The sequence below is a fragment of the Scomber japonicus genome, chromosome 6 (assembly GCF_027409825.1).
Source record: "Scomber japonicus isolate fScoJap1 chromosome 6, fScoJap1.pri, whole genome shotgun sequence".
Classification (NCBI taxonomy): Eukaryota; Metazoa; Chordata; class Actinopteri; order Scombriformes; family Scombridae; genus Scomber; species Scomber japonicus.
Genome location: NC_070583.1, coordinates 25,404,621 through 25,425,595, shown reverse-complemented (window position 1 = coordinate 25,425,595; position 20,975 = coordinate 25,404,621). Strand labels below are relative to the sequence as shown.

At 39.9% G+C, this 20,975-nt stretch overlaps 1 protein-coding gene across 1 annotated transcript; it reads right to left on the bottom strand.

Moving 5' to 3' along the window:
• Window positions 1–1,991: 1,991 nt before the first annotated feature.
• Window positions 1,992–11,655, bottom strand: LOC128360727 (probable G-protein coupled receptor 149). The gene is made up of 5 exons (XM_053321218.1): window positions 10,681–11,655; window positions 8,922–9,102; window positions 8,279–8,778; window positions 3,140–3,280; window positions 1,992–2,504 (listed from the first exon to the last, which is right to left on the bottom strand). The coding sequence occupies exons 1-5, from the start codon at window positions 11,653–11,655 to the stop codon at window positions 1,992–1,994; spliced, it is 2,310 nt and encodes a 769-aa protein (XP_053177193.1).
• Between the last annotated feature and the right edge of the window lie 9,320 nt (window positions 11,656–20,975).

Sequence of the window (20,975 nt, the reverse complement as noted above, 5' to 3'; positions counted from 1 at the left end):
TAGACGGTTGACATGAATGAGTAAACATGTAAACACTAAAGCTGAAGTACAATCCCTAATTCTCACAAACAGGACATATGACATTTTATTGATCAACATGATTTATGAAGATGTTTGACCAGAAACTAAACAAATCCTGTTCAAAGTGATAATAAGCAGATGATTGAGTTACTTACAGTCTTTTAAGAAGCAGAGATGACACTCTGTGCAGCTGCAAACCTCTGGCACCACTGAGAGCTGAAATCGTTTATGTTAATTAAAGAGCATGACATTGAATACAACTTTACATTCATTATGACTCATACAGCTGTACATTATTTTCTTATATATTTTTTCCCAGGAGCACTTGAAATAGGACTGCATTGCAATCTTGTTGGAGGCAATTTTCTTTAATGATAACATTCTTCAGGAGGATGGAACATGTTGCAGCTGATAACGTGGGCTTGCTAAAGGACAATTCAAAAGCCTGCAAATGAAGTCCACAAAGTGCTACTGATGTGCTCAAGATCAACTGCGCGAACAACTGACATATAAGACACCATCATAAAACAAACTTAAATAAGTATACAGTATATTTTTAAAATCATTCTATAATAACTACTATTAATATGTTTGTATACACACACATACATGAAAATGTGTTTATAAGTAACAATGGATATATATCTGTGAAATAGAATAAAGATTTAAAGACAGATTTTCATAGTCCATGTAACCATTCAAAATGGTATTGAAATACACAATACTATTTTCATAGATAAATCTATGAAAACTTTAGTCCACTCTTGAATTTATGCATGGATTAGATGGAAACTGAGAGGCTCCAGTGGCACACTGATTGGATGGGCAGTGAACTGAGCGAGAGATGATCCCCCAAAGTGGCTCTGGAATGTACATTCATATGCTGCCTACTGTAGTAAAATATGCACACTGTCACTCATTTAAATTGCACTGAATGTGCACGAAGCAGAAGACTGCTCTGCATAAGTATCCCCTCAACCTCTTTTTCAATAATCACTTGCACTCTTCCACAAATGCTTGCCTCTTCTTTCCTTTTGTTTTGCTCGCCTCCTGTTTTAGATTTTCAGCATGGATAGTGGTGTCTCTCACTCTCGCTCTCTATCTCTATCTTGTTTGATAGTAGCAGCATTAATTGTGTAATACATGATGGAAACGCAGCAGCAGATGCAAAGGAAAACACACCACAATTCAAAGAAATATAAGCAGAATAAACACATTCTTATAAGGGAAACATGTAGTATGAACATATTTCGCAGCTGACATCACAAACTATTACTCTCACACAATCAGTACCCTCATCCTTATAGGCAAGGCTACTTTCGTATGCAAAACACAACACACGACGACACACACAGGGATGAGTCAGACATATGGGTCAGGTGACCCCTCCCTTCACAGCTGAATCATCAGTGACGTAGGCAAGCAGCTTCATGTCAGACTCGTGACCAGACTGTGGCCCCTCCTTTTCCACGTCTAAGTTAATTTTCTCTCTTGCTGTTTTATGATGAGAGGCTGCCATATGGTGAAAGTCTTGGCAGGAATACAGATGCCCTGCTGAAATACTGTCTCACTCTCCCACACTCCGCTTCCTTCAGCTCTCTCTCTCTCTCTCTCTCTCTCTCTCTCTCTCTCTCTCTCTCTCTCTCTCTCTCTCTTTCTCTCTCTGTCTCTCCCTCTTGTTTACCCCTATTTAATACTATCTTCTTTTACAGCCTAATCTATCTCTATGTACTTTACAGACAGGTGATGTGTACATGTGTTCTCATGAAGCTATCTGAAGAGGAAGTACAAGAGTAGGCAAACAAACTTTTATAACAGTCTTGTGATAAGTCACAATATGGATCACCTGTCTGTTCTATTAGAATGTTGATCACAAAGAAGTACATTTGGAATGATTAGGAAATCTGTTTTCTATCCATTGCTGTCAGAGCTCTCTCAACTTCTGAGAGTCACTTTCTTGTCCTGTGCTATCACTCTTCACTGTCGCCAGCTTGCTTTCTGTAGGCTTCATTAAGCAGCTGTATCTCCTCACGATATCCCGAGCTTCCATGCGTTTGTCGCCGGCTGTTCTGCCGGTGGGCTTCCACAGTGTCAGGTATAGTGATGTTAATGGTCTCTGTTTCTGGGTTGCCACTGCTGGGGATGAGCAGAGAGTAAGAAGCTGTTTCTCCCAGGTCGCAAGAAACAAAGCGGTTTTCTCTTCGTGAGTAACGTAGCGACGGCGAGCGGGCATGGGTGGAGGACTGGCTGATGTTGGAGATGATGGACACACTGTCCATGGCCTCCTCGTTGTCACAGATCTCCAGAACCTCCAGGTGGATTTTGACGTTGGTGTCCCCCACACCAGCTCCGATGCCCATTCCAATTTCCATCCCCATCCCCATTCCCACACTGCTGACATTCACATCTCCAGTCTGGCCTCCTGATCCTGGGTCATCTGCACTAGGCTCGTGGCCAACTGATTTTGAACGGTACACTTCCACCTTTAAGGTAGAAGGAGATTAAAAATACAAGTTACTACAAACAAAACAGTGTGGAGTCACAGTATAATTCAATATAATACATATTTTTTGTTAGAAATAGTGTGAATAGTCATTCAATAAATCTAATTTCACCACAGGGACCATTCATGTCTTAACATGTTTTGTCTTGATAGTTTGTGCATGTTTAGTTTTACTTAATGTCCTGTGCCAAATATTCCCAGTAACATCCTTTGTTATAAGGCTATTTAATTTGTCTTTATTCCAATCATTGTAACAATGTCTTCCATTTATGTGTCCCTCCCAAAAGCCAACAGGCAATTAATTGATTGAGACTTTTAGAACAGTGGGACAAAAATTATGAGTGAGTCACTAGTTGTAATATACAGTAATTGTTGTAATTGGCCCTGAATAACTAACCCTAATACATTTTGTCAAATATCCACTTTTAGCTTAGCTCAACTGTCTCTTGACTCTTGCTTCATGGTTCATACAAAGACCTAAGAGTGGTGGTCCTTTCATTTAGTTTTTGGCAAGATAGTGTATTTCCCAAAATGTTGAGTATTCCTTTAATGAAATGCTCAAAATGAACGAGAATTGATCTCTTTGCTGAAACAAACTGCACTGAGTGATGTTACCTTCTTTGCATTGTTGGGGGAGATTTTGAGTCCATCACTGCTGACCTCATAGGTGGAGAGAGAGAGGGTCTTTCCGGTGGGTGCTTGCAGAGATACAGTGCCCTGGAAGGCGCACAAGGGGATTGACAGACCTGATGACCGCTACATAGGGAAAATAAAACAAAACAAAAATCCCACAGAATTACTATTGAAGTAAATACTCAATCATGGCTACTCAACATGTTATTGATAAGATGTCCAGATCAACTGATGCTTTACATCAACTACAAGATCCTTTTGCATCTTCTTCCCTCTGTTCAAACTAATTGAGCTTAGATTGTGTCTGTGATGTGAAGGCCATGGAGATTAATGCGTTGACCAAGCATTTCCATTCTGAGAGTTAATGAGGCTTACATGTGAGAAACCTGTCAAGAGTGGTTTGCTGGTAAAATGAGATGTTAGGACCCTGGGTTTAGCTGCTAGCAGAGACCTTTCAGGTTCACAGCAAAAGATGGTATCATTATGGAATGATCTATACGATTTAGCTGTTATCACATTTTTTCCCCCCATCTGAATAATATCATTTCAGTGTGTAAAACATTAATCAAATTTCCTCAGGGTTTTCCTTTTAATTAGCCATGTTTTCTGAACAGGGATAATTTATATCACTAATTTTCTCATCGTATTTCATATTTTATATTGTTTTCATTATGCTAGCAGTATGTGTATTACAAAATGTATATTGCTGGAAGGGGAATGGAAAAGCATCCTGCGGTGAGACAACAGGGAGACTGTGGCAGGTCTCATTAGGCCCTCTAAATTATTTAGATTAGTTCAATGTAATGATCTGATTGTGACTATGACGCACAATAGAAACAAAGAGGATGCCAATCTCTTGCTCTCCCTGACTGTTTTCCTGTCAATGTCTTTGCTTCATTGTGAAAGGAGAGAGACACAGAGAGGAGAGAGAAAAAGAGAAAGAGAAAGAGATAGAGAGAGAGACTGTGATTTGTAGCTGAAAAACCATAGACTGTAACACACACACACACACACACACACACACACACACACACACACACACACACTGTCAAGTAAATCAAATAATGCTTAGAACCCATCAACGTGGGGAGTACTGTGATGGTTGTGTGTGTGTGTGTGTGTGTGTGTGTGTGTGTGTGTGTGTGTGTGTGTGTGTGTGTTATGGGTATTTGCTGTCTTGTGTAATATTACAAATGCTACAGCAGGCAAACATTTGTGCATTATTGCTTTTTAGCCACATTAGCGCCATGGCTGTTTTGCAATGTCAGTCAGCTGGTAGACCCTTTTAGTCCAGACTGAAATATCTCAACAATATATCACACATGTATTACACATATTGTCTAGAGGATGAATGCTGTGATGTTCTGATGATCTGTTTAGTACTAATTAGCAAATGTTGACATGATAACGACATGTTGCATGGTATATAAAAATGCTATATATATTATTAATATATTCAATTATTATTACTACTACTATTATTACTATTACTATTCATTCTTCCTTAATAAAAAATCTAGTTTAACTGCTTATTGAAAAATTATTCAAATGTCATGTACTTGTATAAGTTGCATAATGGACCGTGATTGGCATCCAAAGTACTTGTGATGTCACAAATCATTCTCATAGGTAAATGCCTTGAATTGAATGAGTGCAGAGAAAGTTTCCTCCTTACTTGAAATAACTTTCAAATTTTCTTTTCATCACTGTGAAGAAAGTAATTGAGAACAACGTGTCAAGTGCTGCACATACACCATTATGTACAGTGAAGCTTAAACACCAAAGTCAGGTGACAATAAGAAAAACATATTTTGAGTGGAGGGTGTGATACACAGGATACATGTAATGCAGATGCATTTGTGATACATGATGTGTCTGATTCAAGCCCTTACCAAATGAGTTCATACAATGCTGGTTGAGCCTGTCACCACCAGGTACATTTCTCTGTATTTTGCAGTATACTGGAGTTTTTTTTATCTGGTGTTGGGTTTGACATTCCTGCTCTGGCTGGATGAATGCATACTGCACATGCTCTATGGGCAGAGCATGCACACCAGAGACTTCCACTGGCTGAGTGGCTAGCTTCCTGTTAGCTATCAGCTAACTTGAATAAGGATAAAATAATTGAATTGTGTGGCTCTTCTACACTGTCCAGATGCTATCAGACTGAATAGATCAAATGCTGATATTGAAACAAGTCATTTTACAGAGGCTGTGTTATACACATAACGATTATGATCTACTGTACAGCTGCAACAGTAAGTAGTAGGCTATGGTGGAGCCTATGACAGAAGAACATGTTGACAGTTGTTTTGTGATTACTCTCACTGCCAGAAGGGGCAGAGAAAGGTCCTGTACTCCAGTTTTAAATATGAGTAGATGTATTCTTATATATTCATAAAATGTTCCATATGTAAGTCCACAACAATGCACGATGTATTGAAGGAGGCTCATGTGTGTTACATGGCAGATGTTGTGATGTATGAAGGATAAGAGTGTCTTAAGAAAGAAAGGTTTATGAGAGAGAACATCTGTCTCTGCTTGGTGTCCATTCATCTCACACTGGCTGATGGTCTCACTGTGTGCACAAGGTGAAAATTAAACCCCTGAAAGAAATATCTGTGTTGTAAAGTCCATTTTATAACAATATTACCATGATAGGGGGACTTTGACCTAACAGGGAGAACATGGTAAACATTATACCTGCTAAACATCAGCATGCTGTTATATTAACACACCAAAGCAGCTGCTGGAAAACTCTTTTTGTACCTATAATACAAGAGTAAAAATTAACAACCTATGAGCAACAGGACTAGCTGTAAATATGCATTATTGATGCCTACAGATCCTGGTGGGCAGTATTGATTCTGGTTTTGTATTTTTTTTTTCTATTCAAAATCAATTGCTGTTTCATTCACCACCTTGCAGCCCTATTTGTGAGAGAAACATCTATTTACATTTACGGATATATTCTCAGAAGGGTAAACGGGTTTTAGTTCCCTACATCTGAATGCACACTAGATCTCTACTTCCCCTTAGGGGGTGCACTTGTGAACGCACCCCCAGCTCTGTGCTTGCTAACAGAGAGTATAAAGTCACAGAGAGGGTAAAGATGTCTTTAAGCTCTAATTCCACCTCTCCCTGTGGATGTTGAAGGCCAGAAGGGTTGACAGTATGGAGGAGAGACGCTGGGTAATGACATCTAGCCTGCTAACAAGGGACAAAACACAGCGAAGAAACACTATAAATCACAAATTATTTATATGTCATCTGTTGTGTTATACAGCATGTATGTGTGTGTGTATGTGAGTGTGTCTGTGTGTGTTTGTTATGTGTGCTTTTATGCCCATGGGGAGAGGGGGAGGTTGCTTGATCTGTCTAACTTAATATTTGTATTTTTTTCTTTTCTGTTTTCTAGTGTTTGTGTGTGTGTGTGTGTGTGTGTGTGTGTGTGTGTGTGTTTATATATGCAGTGTCTGCCTGCACATACTGTAAATGTGTATCTGCTGACCCAGCCAATGACTAAGGCCTACAGGAACACAGTGTAATATACAGAGTTTGCTACCAAGATACTGAGAAGTAGGACACACACACACACACACACACACACACACACACACACACACACACACACACACACACACACAAGCCAACAGTGAGCATCTTCGGCTTATACATGATGCAAAGTGAGTGCTAAAGCCAAGCAGTAGATGCATGCTCCATGGATTTTCCACCCTCTGGTGATTTTCAACCCAAAACATTTCAGACTTATGAGTAAAGCAGAGACAGAGAGGAAGAGAGACAGAGTGTGCATGTGTCTATGTGTGCACATGTATGCATGCATGTTTAAACATCTGTTAATGTCCTAGTTTGTTTTGTGAGTTTACCAGCTCATAGCATTATTGTTCTGAAAAACTCACAAATACTGTAGGCTACTGTCAGTTTCAGAGGTAGCTGCTGTTCTCTGGAAAAGAGTGAGGCTGTTCTCTCATCTACGTCTGGTATCTCCAATGCAGGATACATTAATCATTAAGCCTTGCTGTTTTGTCCTTGTTTATCAATTCAAGTGGGTCCAGCAAAACAGAGAGAGAATTAAGCTGGTATTACAAGAGCACAGGATGTCAACTAAAAAGAAAGAAATGGATTAAATATGGATTAGGGGGTAGTGGCTCATGTGCTCTCAGCAAACTGTCTTGAGCCTAGTTGTTTACCTGTAGTGCTCTTTGGCTTTGCATCAGTTGGATAGAGCAACTATTGAGTGATTGAGAAAATCATAATTGTATGAGCACAACCTTGGGTTTCAACAAGCAGACATAACAGCACTGCACACAAAATAGTGTTGATATGTGGATGCAGTGTGTGTTTGATGGAGTGTGAGTGGATTGTTTAAAACATGGATTCTGCTTAATTTTTCATTCAGTTAATTCCAAATCACAGATATGTACAAAGAAGATTGACAAACACACATGGGGCCAGCCTTTAGTGTATAAATGTTATTAATACTACTTAAAACCCCAAATACCAAAAGACTCAGTGAATAGAGCTCTGTCTTGTGAAGTGTCTGTGAAGCAGCAATGAATGAGTATTTGGTTTCGAAAGACAGGCTTACATTTGTTACTAAAAATGGGCTGCTGATAGTATCTTGATCAATTGGTCTATTAGAGGAGAGGAGAGGAGAGGTGAGGTTATGGGTCCCTTAACCCACAGAGACAAAAACAAACAAACAGGAAGTCAGACAGGCATTTGGACAGAAACAAATGCAAAAATATGCCCACACCTCCAGCTGCCATACATCTGGCCTATCACAAAAGATTACATATGGACTGTAATAAAACAGTATTTAATTTCCTTTTGAGCAAACTGTAAACACAGAAAGGGTGATTGAAAATCCATCTATTTTATTGTCCTGAGTGACTAATCACTTATAAACAATCACCTCTAGAGTACATGACCATACTGCATGCTAATGCAACCGTTTTTTGACTAGTTTAGAAAAGCAACATGGCCAAGTGAGAGTGTAAAAAAAATAATGAATGCCAGCCATAAGCAACACAATGACAGATACAAATGACTTCATTTAATGGTTCACGTCAGACTAATGAACTGACTGCTCTGATGTACCTGTCTTGGTGTTCTCTCTGATTTACTCCTGCACCACTCCCAGTCTGTCAGCTCGATTTTTCGACACTCCTCGTGCGACAGCCTCCTCTCTGACCCGTCAAACACAGATGACGTGTCGGTGAGATTGTGATCCTGCTCCCGGTGATGAGAAGTCAGGGAAGGGACGCAGCGGAAGTCATCATCATCTCCATGGTTCTCATGGGGAAGTGAGGGACAATCAGCCAGGGCCTCTCCACCAGCCACAGCTTCCAACAGAAGGTCTGCATGTGAAGAGCTGTCCACAGGACACGTGGTGCTGAAATCAAAACTGGGCCCCAAGCTACAGAGGCCACCACTCTCTAGTGCATCGAGACGGGTGTTAGGGAGGTCACAGTTAAAGAGACTGTGATAGGCCGGCTTCTCCATGGGCGGACTGTGATGAGACATGGTGGCATGGGATAACTTATACACTCCATAGCCTTGTTGGAAGGAAAGGTTGAACTCAAATTTTCTTTTCATCACTGTGAAGAAAGTAATTGAGAACAATTAAATTGCATCCTTAATTTAAAAAAAACAGGAGTTAACTGTATATCACATTTGGAAAAACTGGTTTGGGAAAAACACAATTACTCTTTGTTAGTAAATTTAGATCAAGCCTTGGTACCTGAGGGTTCCTGCATTGGATCCCGTTTGCAGTTGATGAAGCAGCCACATGGCATGTGAATCCAGCGCTCAGACAGCACGAACAACGGAGTAACCGCAGGGGCAAGCAAAGTGAGAAAGAAGCTCAGAGTCTCCAGGGATGAGCTGCGTGCATTCACTGCGTGGCGCACCAGCACCAAAGTCTGTGAATGAAAGGGAAGGGGAAATTAATTCACTGAGGTATGTGATTCAGTATGCATGAGGATGTGAGGGTAGAGAAGCTCATGAATGAAAACAAATTACACTGATCCTTCATCCATACTGGGCTTCTTTTTTGCTTTTACCTTTTATTATTTTTGCATTTTCAGTCAACATGCAAATTGATTATACAGTTGCTCTATTGTACTGTGTGTGGGTGTACTAAATGCAATAAATATAAAATATATATATATATATATAAATTTTTATAATGAAAGTTTTCTTTCATATATATTGTTTATATGACTCAGTCAATTGTGCCAAGTGCAGCATTGTTGTAGTGTTGACCTCCAAAGCTTTCTACAAAAATACTTGTAAATTCAAACACAGATACAAATGATAACCATTTAGAGGGAAATCTTCTAAAGCAAAACACATTTGTTTAGATATGTGTCTTAAAAAACAAGTACAGACCTACTGAAGGAAAGGTCATTATAGTGTTCCTGGGCAGTTTGGAAAGCTGTATTATTTTCTCATTTTCTATGTTACAAGTTTGAAATGCCGACTCTGCTTGCCCATCATTGTCTGCTGGCTGACGAGCATTTATCCTCCTCTTTTTTTGTTGGAGTAGAACAAGCACTTGTTTGCAATCATGCAAAAATATTTCATACTATGAATGCTACTCTTAAGATTTGAACTGTAAAACCTGCCAACTGAAGGCCTTCTGGGAATGTTGATATGAATGGGACACTGGTTGTCACTTATCATAGTTTTAAGGAAACTTTCAACGACACTGCAAATCTCAATAAGGTGTCTTAATGGTTTCAAAACTCTAAATGTCCAATAATTGATTGTTTGTCTCACAAAATACAATTCCCAAAGTTGCTGAAAGGATTTTAAAAGTAATGCACCTCTTGTCTGACTTACAGACCTTTTGTTAATTTGCTGATACTTTATCCACAGCATAAACTTAAATGCCATAGCTACACTAACAGCAACAACAATTGTGGCCTAATGTTTAATTTAGGTATGACAGTGTTTAGCAGTGTTGGGGTACATTAGAGGCCCAAACATTTGTTTTCAGTTGGCTTCAGGCCCTACTCTGACTTTGTATACACTGCATATGACTTTGTTACTCCTTCATCTGTCTTTGTGCTAAAATACAGGTGTCTGGAAAAAAAAGTGCGGCATAGTTCTCCTCATCTTTGACATCTGATGCTCAAATTGGCCAAAATAACAGAAACAAGCAAGCATAGTTGGACAGGGGTGTCAGTCTAAGAATCCCCTTTGTCTAGAAAGAAAGTGAAAAGCTATTTCAATATGATAAGACACTTGCATTGCTTTGCAATATAGTTCAGGAATCTTCTAAAAATAAAAGTCACTTAACGATACATCCAGACCTAAAACATTTAACATTTACTTGAGACAAGTAGATTTACAATGGAAAAAGTACATAACTCAACTGGTAGATGTCAGCTGTCAGAAAAGCGTAGGACATTAAACGGTTTGGGTGTGTCACATTGACAGCTATTATATGAGGCTGTTGCTTTTGGCATGGCATGTGCTTTTATCACGCTGCTTACCATCATCGGCATCCATAAAATAACTCGGACAACCGCCAATATCATGGAGAAGCGCTTTTGTGCAAAAACCACTGGTGTGTCCCCAACAGTTGCTGTCCTCCGTCCGCTGACAGACATTGGGGACAGACCGCTGTTCTCTTTCTCCCTGAGCTCAGACCCTGTCCCGCAGGAACTCGGGCTCAGCTCGTTGTAGACACCGAAACTTTTGTTCAGACTGTCCCGAGAGAAGGACTGGAGATCACAGAGAGGGGTGGATCTACTAAGTCCCCTCGCCATCTCCAAATAGCTCGGGTACAGCAAAGTCCTCTGGGGCTCTCTCGAGCACAACAGCTGATAGGTGAGGGGGATAAAGAAGAACAGCAAGCCGCAGAAACACAGGGAATATAAAGAGAAAAGCAGCAGGATGTACAAACTGTCGCTCTCTGGGAAACACCCAAGAGAGGCCGGCGTAAAGCTGCCCCATCCGCACAAAGGTAACACACTAACGGCCAGGCTGACCGCCCACACACCGGCTATGGCCCACATCACTCTCAAGGGCCGGCGGACAGACTGGAGCACTCCAAATCTCTTTGTGACATAAAAAGTGTAGGCTGCTATCAGGCAGGCCTTCATATTGCTTGAAACACCCTGGAACACGTACAGAAGTCCGGATAAAGTGCATAGACTGCCCGACCCTCCACCTCCATCTCTCTCCCACTGTAGAAGCATGAACATGGAGAGAGGGACCACACTGAGCAGGTCGTCCACCGACATGGAAGCCACAATGAGACACAGAGAGGTTTTTCTCCTCATCCGGAGGAGAGACAGTAACGAATACACCCCTCCGACAAAGGTAGCAGCTGCGATGGTTACGCACAAGCCGAAAAGCAGCAGGCGAATTTGCCTCTCCACCTCCGAGGGGTCTGTCTGCTCGTAGGTGGCCGTAGAAAGGTGGCTCTGATTGGGCGCCGGGGAGCTTAGGTACGTCGTGGACATTTTCAGTGAATGAACTTTGCCTTCTCTATCTCTTTTGGCACTTTTAATTGGTTAAATCGGACTCATTCGCCTGTAAAGTTTACCGCGTTGCAAAGATGTGAGGATGGCACAACGTGCGCCGCATCTCTTAAAAAAACTGGACAATAGAGACGAGAGAGACATAGCGCAACATCCTTCTCCGATCCAACGGGGAACGCACGCGTAACCAAAGCTTTCCTGTCCTTTGGATGTGGAGCCCCCGGGTACACTACTAGCAGGCACTTCTGTTCACCGTTCAAACCGCGTAACCAGGGCACCTCTTGTTTCCAGCTGCTGATTTACGCGCTGTCGTCATCACCGTTTCCTCTCGCGGCAGTCATTTGGGGTTGGGCCAAACACAGGCAACTACTACAGCATCTGCGTGGAATTGGTACGATACATTAGGCTGCGTTTTCATTTGTACCTTGGCACAACCTTTACCTCAGGTCATGCCAAATACTCAAATTGTCCCCATCCCACGTCTCTGAATGAGGGATGTTTAACAACAATTGAATACAAATGAGAAAAAATAAGCTATTATGTTTTTTTCTTGCCTGGGAAGATTTGTATTTGTGTGTAAGAGGCCCTTCACTTTCTGGTTAATTCCATCTGGAAACCAAAATAATCATCTACATGGACAGGCAGTTTTATTGCCAGCCAGTTTCAGCAGATTGCCTTTCATTGTTCCATTTTCAAAACCTTTCCAGCGTAATAGAGTCAGGCAACTAAATGCCAAGTCAAGGATATTAAGGATAACATAAATTAGATAAGGTTTGAGTGGTATCTTGTGACCAGACTGAACACAGCCAGGCCATTTTATTGTATATGTGTGTTTGTGTGTCTGTTTCACATCCATTGGTGCAGCAGCATGAGGCAGGAGGACAAAGGGCACATTGAAAGTAGCGAAGTACTTTCAAAGAAAAGTTATACTTGCTTGACACATCTGAGTGGACACTGTCTTAACATACAATACATCTTGTTTATCACTAGTGACATGTGTACATTGTAATGACAACAGCCTGATGGTTTTAACACTAAAGTTAGTTATATAGTTTTGACACTAAAACAGCCTTTAGTTCCAACACTAAAACAGGTTAGGGAGATAACAATAGGAGATGCAACCAACTAAAGAAGAACCCCAATTAAACAGTATGTGACCATGTGGCTGGGTAAAGACAGATTCATTTGTGTGAGTAAATCCTATACCCTGGTGTGGATATGGCCTTGTCTTGTTCTCCCCTGTGGTTTTCAAGGATTTTCAGGCTGAAGGACTTGCCCGTTTGTTTAGATGGTTCATGGGTGTTCTGTTATTCTCACAGCACTCCGTAGATAGAAATAATACCCAACGTTTAGTGCTCTGTTTATCACTGGTGATATATTTTTGGACCAGTGCCCTTTATGTAAATGCATGGATCTGGATGATGACAGTCCATGCTTATTTATTTACACTCCTCCATTATCTGTTCACTCACTCTGTGATATCATTACACAGTATCTGTGGATGCAAACATGGCATCTGACTTCAGGGCTTGTAATTAAATTAGAGTTTGGGCTAAGTGACTTACAGCCAGTCTAATGACTAGACTCTCTCCAAGGCCATGGGGACACAGTGGGAAACATAAGAGGACAAAACACAATCCACAAGGGTGTACACACACAAACACACACAGTCACACCAGCTGATCTCAGCGTCACATATCAAGGTGACCTACTTTGTGTGTGTAAATGTGCATTTGTGCACATTCCATGCAATAGATTGTTCACGTGTGCCTGTAAGATGGTGCAAGGTGAGAGTGCACCTCTCTCTTTCTCTCTCTCTCTCTATATATATATATAAGATATGGAAAAATCACAGAATGAAAAATGTTTACCATATAACATTTTCAAAAGACGGTATGTGCAGTTTTAAATTTTTTATTAAAATGTGTAGATGTGTATTGTAAACAAAACAGGCCATCTTTTTAAATATTTGAAAATAAATATCAGTCATATATCAAATCATTCTGGCAAATCACATCCTATATTATCATCCATAACCCATACATGGATGTATTATATATGTATAATAAGCTAATCTAAATCTGGATAAGATGCAAAAGAAGAACATTTCCATGTATTTCCCAAACAGTGAAGCAGATTTAATATTGCCTCTTATGTGAAAAAGAACAAAATGCACACACAGAAGAGTTTTCCATTGCTATATGCTTAATCTAAAATACAATAAAACATAAGTCCAGGTAGTGATTAGACCTGTCCCATTTAAATGGTAAAATTATAGTGAGTGGTCACATGTCAGCAGTATAATCACAGAAACAACAGAAAGACTGCAGCACAACATGCACTAGCTGTGAGATCTAAATAAAATTAGATCAAAAGAAATATATTTCTCCATCTGCACGCATCCAGATGTTCCTGCCTGCTGCTGCATGATGCTCCAATGATAAACAGAGTTTACCCTGTACATACTTGTTTGGTAAACACCAATAGAATTCCCCATTTCTCTTAGATTATGGGGCCCTTTTGTTGAGTGTTATGCCACATTAAATTTGGGAAATGAGGTCTGGTATGAGCAATCCTTGTGTTAACACAGAAAGGTTGTCTGCTAAAACCTGACATTTTTATTACAGTGTCTGCTTTCATTACTCCAATAAACATTTGATGAATGCTCATGAAGTCAAACAAAATGACATTAAAACTAATGAAGCAAGAGTTGTATTTGAGAATTGCAGCCATCTTGCAACATCTAATAAATCATTCATCCATAATATTGGCTTGGAAATGAAAATGAAACCATAGGAATGCTATGAAGTGAAACCTCATTGAGTTCATATACTGCAATTAATCTGAACCATGAAATGGAAGCAGCTAATCAAAGATAGATGACTGTAATATGCTGTATAAATACCCGCCAAGTTCATTAATAATGTACTGTGTTACACATATGGGCATACATATACATGTTTGCACCAATCACACCGCCATTACTAGTGGCTTATACTGGCGGTGGCGTATCCTAAATCCAGCAGAGCACAATTTGTAACTTTGTAGAACTGATGGAGTGCCAACCCCCCAACCACCTCACTCCCCCTCCCCTGAACCACGAATCCACCCACACCTGTATGCACACACACACACATGTGCGCGCCCACACACACACACACACATACACACACACACACACACACACAGACGCACACACGGTTCAAGTGCATAATTATCCTAAGTCAAATCAAATATTAATGAAGCAGCACTTGACATGGAGACTCAGAGACAGAAACAGAATGGAAGATTATATTTGCATATAAGAGAGAAGTGAAACTGAATGAGGAAAGGGAGAATGAATAGTAAGTGACATAAATTCATAATGACTCAATCTTAACTCTCTGCTGAGGTGCTCCTAAAGCTGCAGCATGCTAAGTATTTTGGACTCCTTTAAGTGCTATTTTTCAGAATTAGACTTTGAGAACCAAAATTTGATGTTTTAGAAAAAGAACACAGTGCTGACAAAATTAGGTGCATTACATAATTATGAACAACAGGTTAAGCCTATATTATTCAGTAATATTTGTAGTGATTTTGTATCAAATGACTGTGTCATGAGAGAAAGGTCACCTGTAGTGCAGAAATCACAGAAAACATTCACCTATCCTTACCAACAAAGCTATTTTTAGTCAGTGTTTTGGTTTAATGATTACTTAAAGTCTCATCATCTTTCTACTCTCATCAAAAGTTGAGCTTTGAGTGGTCGTAAAGACTAGAAAGGTGCTACATAAGTACAGTCCATTTACCACTCACCATTTGAGTGATAAACCCACTGCACACTACCTGCCCAGCACAAAACACTCCTGATGCAAAGTTGCCAAATCTAGCTAGACCAGAGCATTTCTTGTTATGAGTTGGTGAACACCAATAATAAGCTAAAAGGAGAGAGAATATTGGATGTGTATTCATCATGTTCATCATTTTCCTCTGTGTCAGCCTGATGCAAGCAAACCGCTTGCTGATATGATGGGATATGATGGTGTGTTTGTCTGCTAATTGCAAAAAGTAAGCACCACCTGCCATCCCAGACAATTAGCCAGTTGTTAACATGAAAAGCTGCAGCACTAGATAAGCCATCAACCAAAGTTCTAGCATAAAATGAGGTATGAATTTCCTGATAATCTCTACAATTGTCAGAAAAAAAAGATATATGCTACTTATCTGGGAAGTTTGCCTTCCACAGAACCTAGATGCTCCTTTCTCACACACATCTGAATAAAGTGAAATTCGGCCTTTGTATACCAGTTCCACAGTTTCCTGGATGTGCGTCCTTTCATACAGTCTATTTTGATGTTTTTCTGCCCTCGAGTGGCCATAATGTGATTCACGATGCTTTAAATGACTATAATCTCTATAATGTGTTCAGCTGTCACGGACATTGTAAATGTTGTCTTTTGAGTCAGGCTTATGTTTTATACTAACGAAAGAAGAGCTTTAGAATATTAATGGGAAAAGAGAAGGAGAAGGATGTTATTTATTGTCTTTAAACACACTTTTGAGATGTATCAAACATGTTATTTCTTAAAGACACTTGCACCACACTTTCAACTCACTCAAAATCACTTCTGAATGTAAAAGTGAATTTGACAAAATGAATTAAATCAATTGAAAAAAAACCCCAATACAGATGTGAACACAATAAATGCTAAACACACAGACAGTTGGGAGTTGAAGATTGCTCCTTAACAGGAAAGAAATGTCACAGCTCTGTCTTCATACAAGACCTGTGCCAGTAACCAAATGAATCTGAACTATGTGTTTTGAATTTGACTGAAATCAAGTGAAGTGAGTCACTGAAACCTGATGTGTATAAATATTATTAATTCAGATTTGCATTTGACTGCCAACAATGAACTTCTGTTACGTGTTTAGTAAGAACTTTGATTATGTCTAACAACACATGGCAGTTATTTTTTCAAAATTAAGCAGCATTTTGAATACTTAAATAAAATATAATGAAAAATTGTAATTTTAACTTTCATTTATAATTCATACCCATTCACTTTCACTATATACCAATGCAAAATGCATGGTTAAAGATTCACAGATATACAACTTCATATAAATACAAAATTTAATTAAGAAAAATGTTTCAAATTTAGAAAATTCAAGTTGATTTGGCCACTGGCAGAACTCTGATACCACGCTTGGCCTTGAATACTTATTTGCCCAGGTGTGTACTATACAGTATGTTTACAGAAGTGTGTGTGCACCTGCAGGCTCAGTAATTGATCATATCTGTGAAAGTGTGTGAGTGCCTGTGTGTGTGCACATGTGACTGCACACACATCTACATGCACACCCAGAGCGCTCATCTATAATACATGAGGTCATGTGTTTGAAAATCATATCTTTGAGCATCTTTCCATGACTTATTAATGCATTTATGATATAAGAATACCAACCAGCAGCAGCAGAAAAAGTTAACAAAATGATGTTGAGTAAGAACTCCAGAAAAATAATGTGTTTATGTGGTGTGTGTGTGTGTGTGTCATTCCAAGCCAGAATGACATTTAATTCACAGCACCTGTTTCCAGGGAAACACTGGACAGAGTTGATGGTCACACACAAACACCTTTTCTCTCCTTCTCTCTCTCTCTCTCTCTCTCTCTCTCTCTCTCTCTCTCTCTCTCTCTCTCTCTCTCTCTCTCTCTCTCTCTCTCTCTCTCTCTCTCTCTCTCTCTCTCTGCAACACATGCATACCAAAATCCTGTTTGCTTACTCCTAATTGACTGAGTTTGAATATTGACTTTATACTTTTCCAAAAGGGTTGAGAGACTAATGGTGAATAATCTTAGATGGTCACAAGAGGGTGACATCCTCATCAGTAAGCCAAACATTACACATCAACCACAATGATTTTAAAGTGGGATGAGTGGGGGGATATCTAGCAGTAACAGAAAATCTGAGCAAAACATTCACTGCCTACCTATGACACACAAAAACAAATTTATTCAAATTCAGCTGAGCCTAAGCTTAAACATTGCTAACACTTTAGCAAGGAAAAACATCCCTTTCAGTTTTTCAAAGTTTTTAAAATAGATTTAGTTCAGACCTGAGTTGGGCTGATTTGCATTTGCAGAAGAGCTGGAATAAACATGATGCAGCTGTTAGAAAGGAAGCTGGTAAACCAAGGACAGGCTCAACATGGCATTTGTGAGCCACTGGACCATATCCCAACAAAATGGTTGGTTTTGGAAAAGAGGCTTTTTTTTTTTTTTTTTACTAATCAAAACAAATTAGCTTCAAGCCAGATGAATACATATGAGAGATAATGGATTGAAGTGTTGATCAGTACCATCAACTAAAGGTATTCAGCTAAAACTCAAAGCAGATTGCAGACAAATAGGTTCAAGCTGAAGGGTCTCACGGTTAATACCTGGATATGAAAGCAGAAACAAAACATTTTCCCACCACACAAAAATATGTGAAAACATGTTTTAGATTTTCCTTTAATCTTTGCTTTCTCCATACTGGCAAAATAAATCACTATTTATTTGAGTTTGTCACATGACATACATTGATAATGGGGGGGTCATATGAAGGCATTGGTTTGGTTTAAGGGGTCATAAGTTAAATAGGTTGGGTGGCACAGTAGTGCAGTGGTTAGAACTCTCGCCTCACAGCAGGAGGGTTCTGGGTTTGAACCTGCCGGCTGGCTGGGGCCCTTCTGTGTGGAGTTTGCATGTTCTCCTTGTGCCTGTGTGGGTTCTCTCCCACAGACAGGTTAATTGGAGACTTTAATTTGCCAGCAAGATAAGCAGTTTGGACAATAGATGGAAGTCAAAAAGGTTGGGAATCATTGCTTGTGAAGTGTCACCAGTGCATACAAAGTTTCTAATTCGTCCACCAGATGGATCTATTGTACTGTGGAAATGCTGGCCTGTGTGAGAGACCAGCTGTGGCCGGTCAAATATAGCCCCGTCTAATGGATCACTCAGGAGGAAGCAGGTGTCCAACATATATTGCCTAAAGTCAGAATAAACTGAACATAACCAGAGCTAGACAACAATATAATGTCTCCAAAGACTCAAATATATTTTCATGAATCTTGTAGCCATTCTGTAGGTATGCACTGTAGGGACGCTGGTGTTGATCTGCATGACCTGATGACACAGGTGGGTCACTGCTATAGTTCTATGAGGAGAGCAATCAACATGTGATCTGATTGAGAAGAAATGTAGCAAATTAGCTCTCTGTTTTTTTATTTTTTTTTACCATCTCCCTCCATGATCCCCAAATCTCTATTCCAACAACCTGCAACATTATAATCAACATAATGAATTCCAGCAGCATGCCTGGCTTAATAGAATCAATTACTTCTAGAAGACAAGAAACCTGGCAAAAAAAACGACCAGCCAAGAGTGATTTACCTCAGAGGTTACAGAAAGGATATTAAGGCGAAAATATGTAGCTTGTCTGAGTGTTTATGCAGAGAAACCGATGATGACAAACTGCCATTTGTTTTGTTTCATATTAGAGTGAAAGACAGCATTAAGTGACAGAAGAGAGAGGCGATGATAGGAGAGCATAAAAAGCAGCTGATGTGACAAACCCATCTGTTTTTCTCTGTGCATGTGTGCTTGTGTGTGTTTGTATATTAGTGTCTAGTTTCCCTTCCATAATCATGTGCATGGTGTGTGTATATTTCTACATTAATGAGCAGACTGGAGATTTTCATTAGGGCCCTATTAGTACCTTTTTTCCCTCTGGGCTCCAATCTCACTGCTCCGCTCTCATTCATTCCTCTGATGCAATAACTAAAGAGACGCAGCCAGAGAGTGGCAACACTCTCTGTCTGACATGGCATGGCTCACTGTTGCAGGAATTCAATAAACTGCAATATGTCTGGCACCACTTTTAGAATATACTGAATGTTTTGACTTGATCATCAAATTGGAGTTTTCAGAAAAAGGCATCAGCTTGAAATGAAGCAGAATGAAGTAAATTATGTAATATGATTGTTCATTAGGTAAGAATTTCTACTTTAACTTGTCTGCATTATCCGGAACTAATATGGGACTGATATCTCGCCGAAAGGTTTACTTGACTGATATCTGTGCACTAGCTTGGCTGTAATCCACACACTGCTGACAAGCATGGCTGAGCAAACTCTTAAAACCCTTTCAAGCAGACATGCTATCAAACTACAGTGCTCTTCAAAACGCAGTGGAAGCACAGCAACTCCCCAACAAGTCAACTGGCAGCAGATTTTATCTTGGGAAGTATGTTTTCAATCTTGGTCTTTCCAATCCAGTGCGCATCTCAGCCAGAGATGAGCAGTTTGACAAAATTTGGCTGCCGTAAAAAAACCTTTCTTTGGAACATGACTAAAAATAACAAGTGTGTTTCACCACAGGGGGTTACAGCTAAGGATGTTGCTGTGCTTTCATTATAGAACATTAGAGGGCAGTGGCTTTACATAAAGCTACAAAGTGGCTTCTGGATCAACCAGAACCCTTTAAAATAGCTTGGAGAGGTAGGCAGGACTCAGTGATTAGAGTTAACCAGTCTGTCTGAACACTGAACAGCCTGCTCTGTTTTTCACCTTCATGCTGCCTTGACCTTATTTGCTGCATACATTTCTGTGCTTATCATATACTCACTTCATGCTGAAAAAGAGACAGGGAAAACACAAACACATACTAATAGTGTTCTTGTGTATAGAGGGTGGAGGAGAAAATGTAAGGTGGAAGTCTGTGCTGACTGTTCAAAGGCAGAAAAGCCTCCTGTCAGAGAATTTAGGACAGAGGGGAAGATAGGAAAGAGGGAGGAAACAGATGGTGTAAATCTAAGAATGTCAGCAGTGGTTGACAGATCATGTTATTGTGTTAAGACAAATATTGCTTGAAACTGGAAGATGTCTGCTCAAAAAAATCAGAACACCACACAAAGGTGACCACATGAGCCAGTGCTAGTCTTCTCAAAGGGGTTTGTCACAAAGTATGGTAGTTAGCCACATGACCCAAACCCAGATATCACCACATTAACATGACGAATCCTGGTGGGTTTTTGTGGACAAATAACCGTGCTCTCAATTAGTCTAGACATGTCTTACATCTAGATCAGTGGCTGTTTTCAGTCATCTCCATCATCAGTGTAAAGGATTAGGGTAAATCCCATTGTTGCAACTGGATTATGTGCCCATATTACACCATGCCCAGATTCCTGCTGAAACATGTCATGATGACAGAACACATATAAAATCTCTGTGGAAATCATTGCTACCATAAAGATCACATATGTGTAGTCATGTCTCA

Excerpts from the sequence above, each read along its gene's own strand:
- LOC128360727 (XM_053321218.1), bottom strand. The coding sequence starts at position 11,655 with ATGTCCACGACGTACCTAAGCTCCCCGGCGCCCAATCAGAGCCACCTT. Across the intron at positions 9,103-10,680 it reads TTTTATGGATGCCGATGATG|ACTTTGGTGCTGGTGCGCCA; the intron begins GTAAGCAGCGTG and ends TTTCATTCACAG. Across the intron at positions 3,281-8,278 it reads CAGAGAGAACACCAAGACAG|CGGTCATCAGGTCTGTCAAT; the intron begins GTACATCAGAGC and ends TTCCCTATGTAG.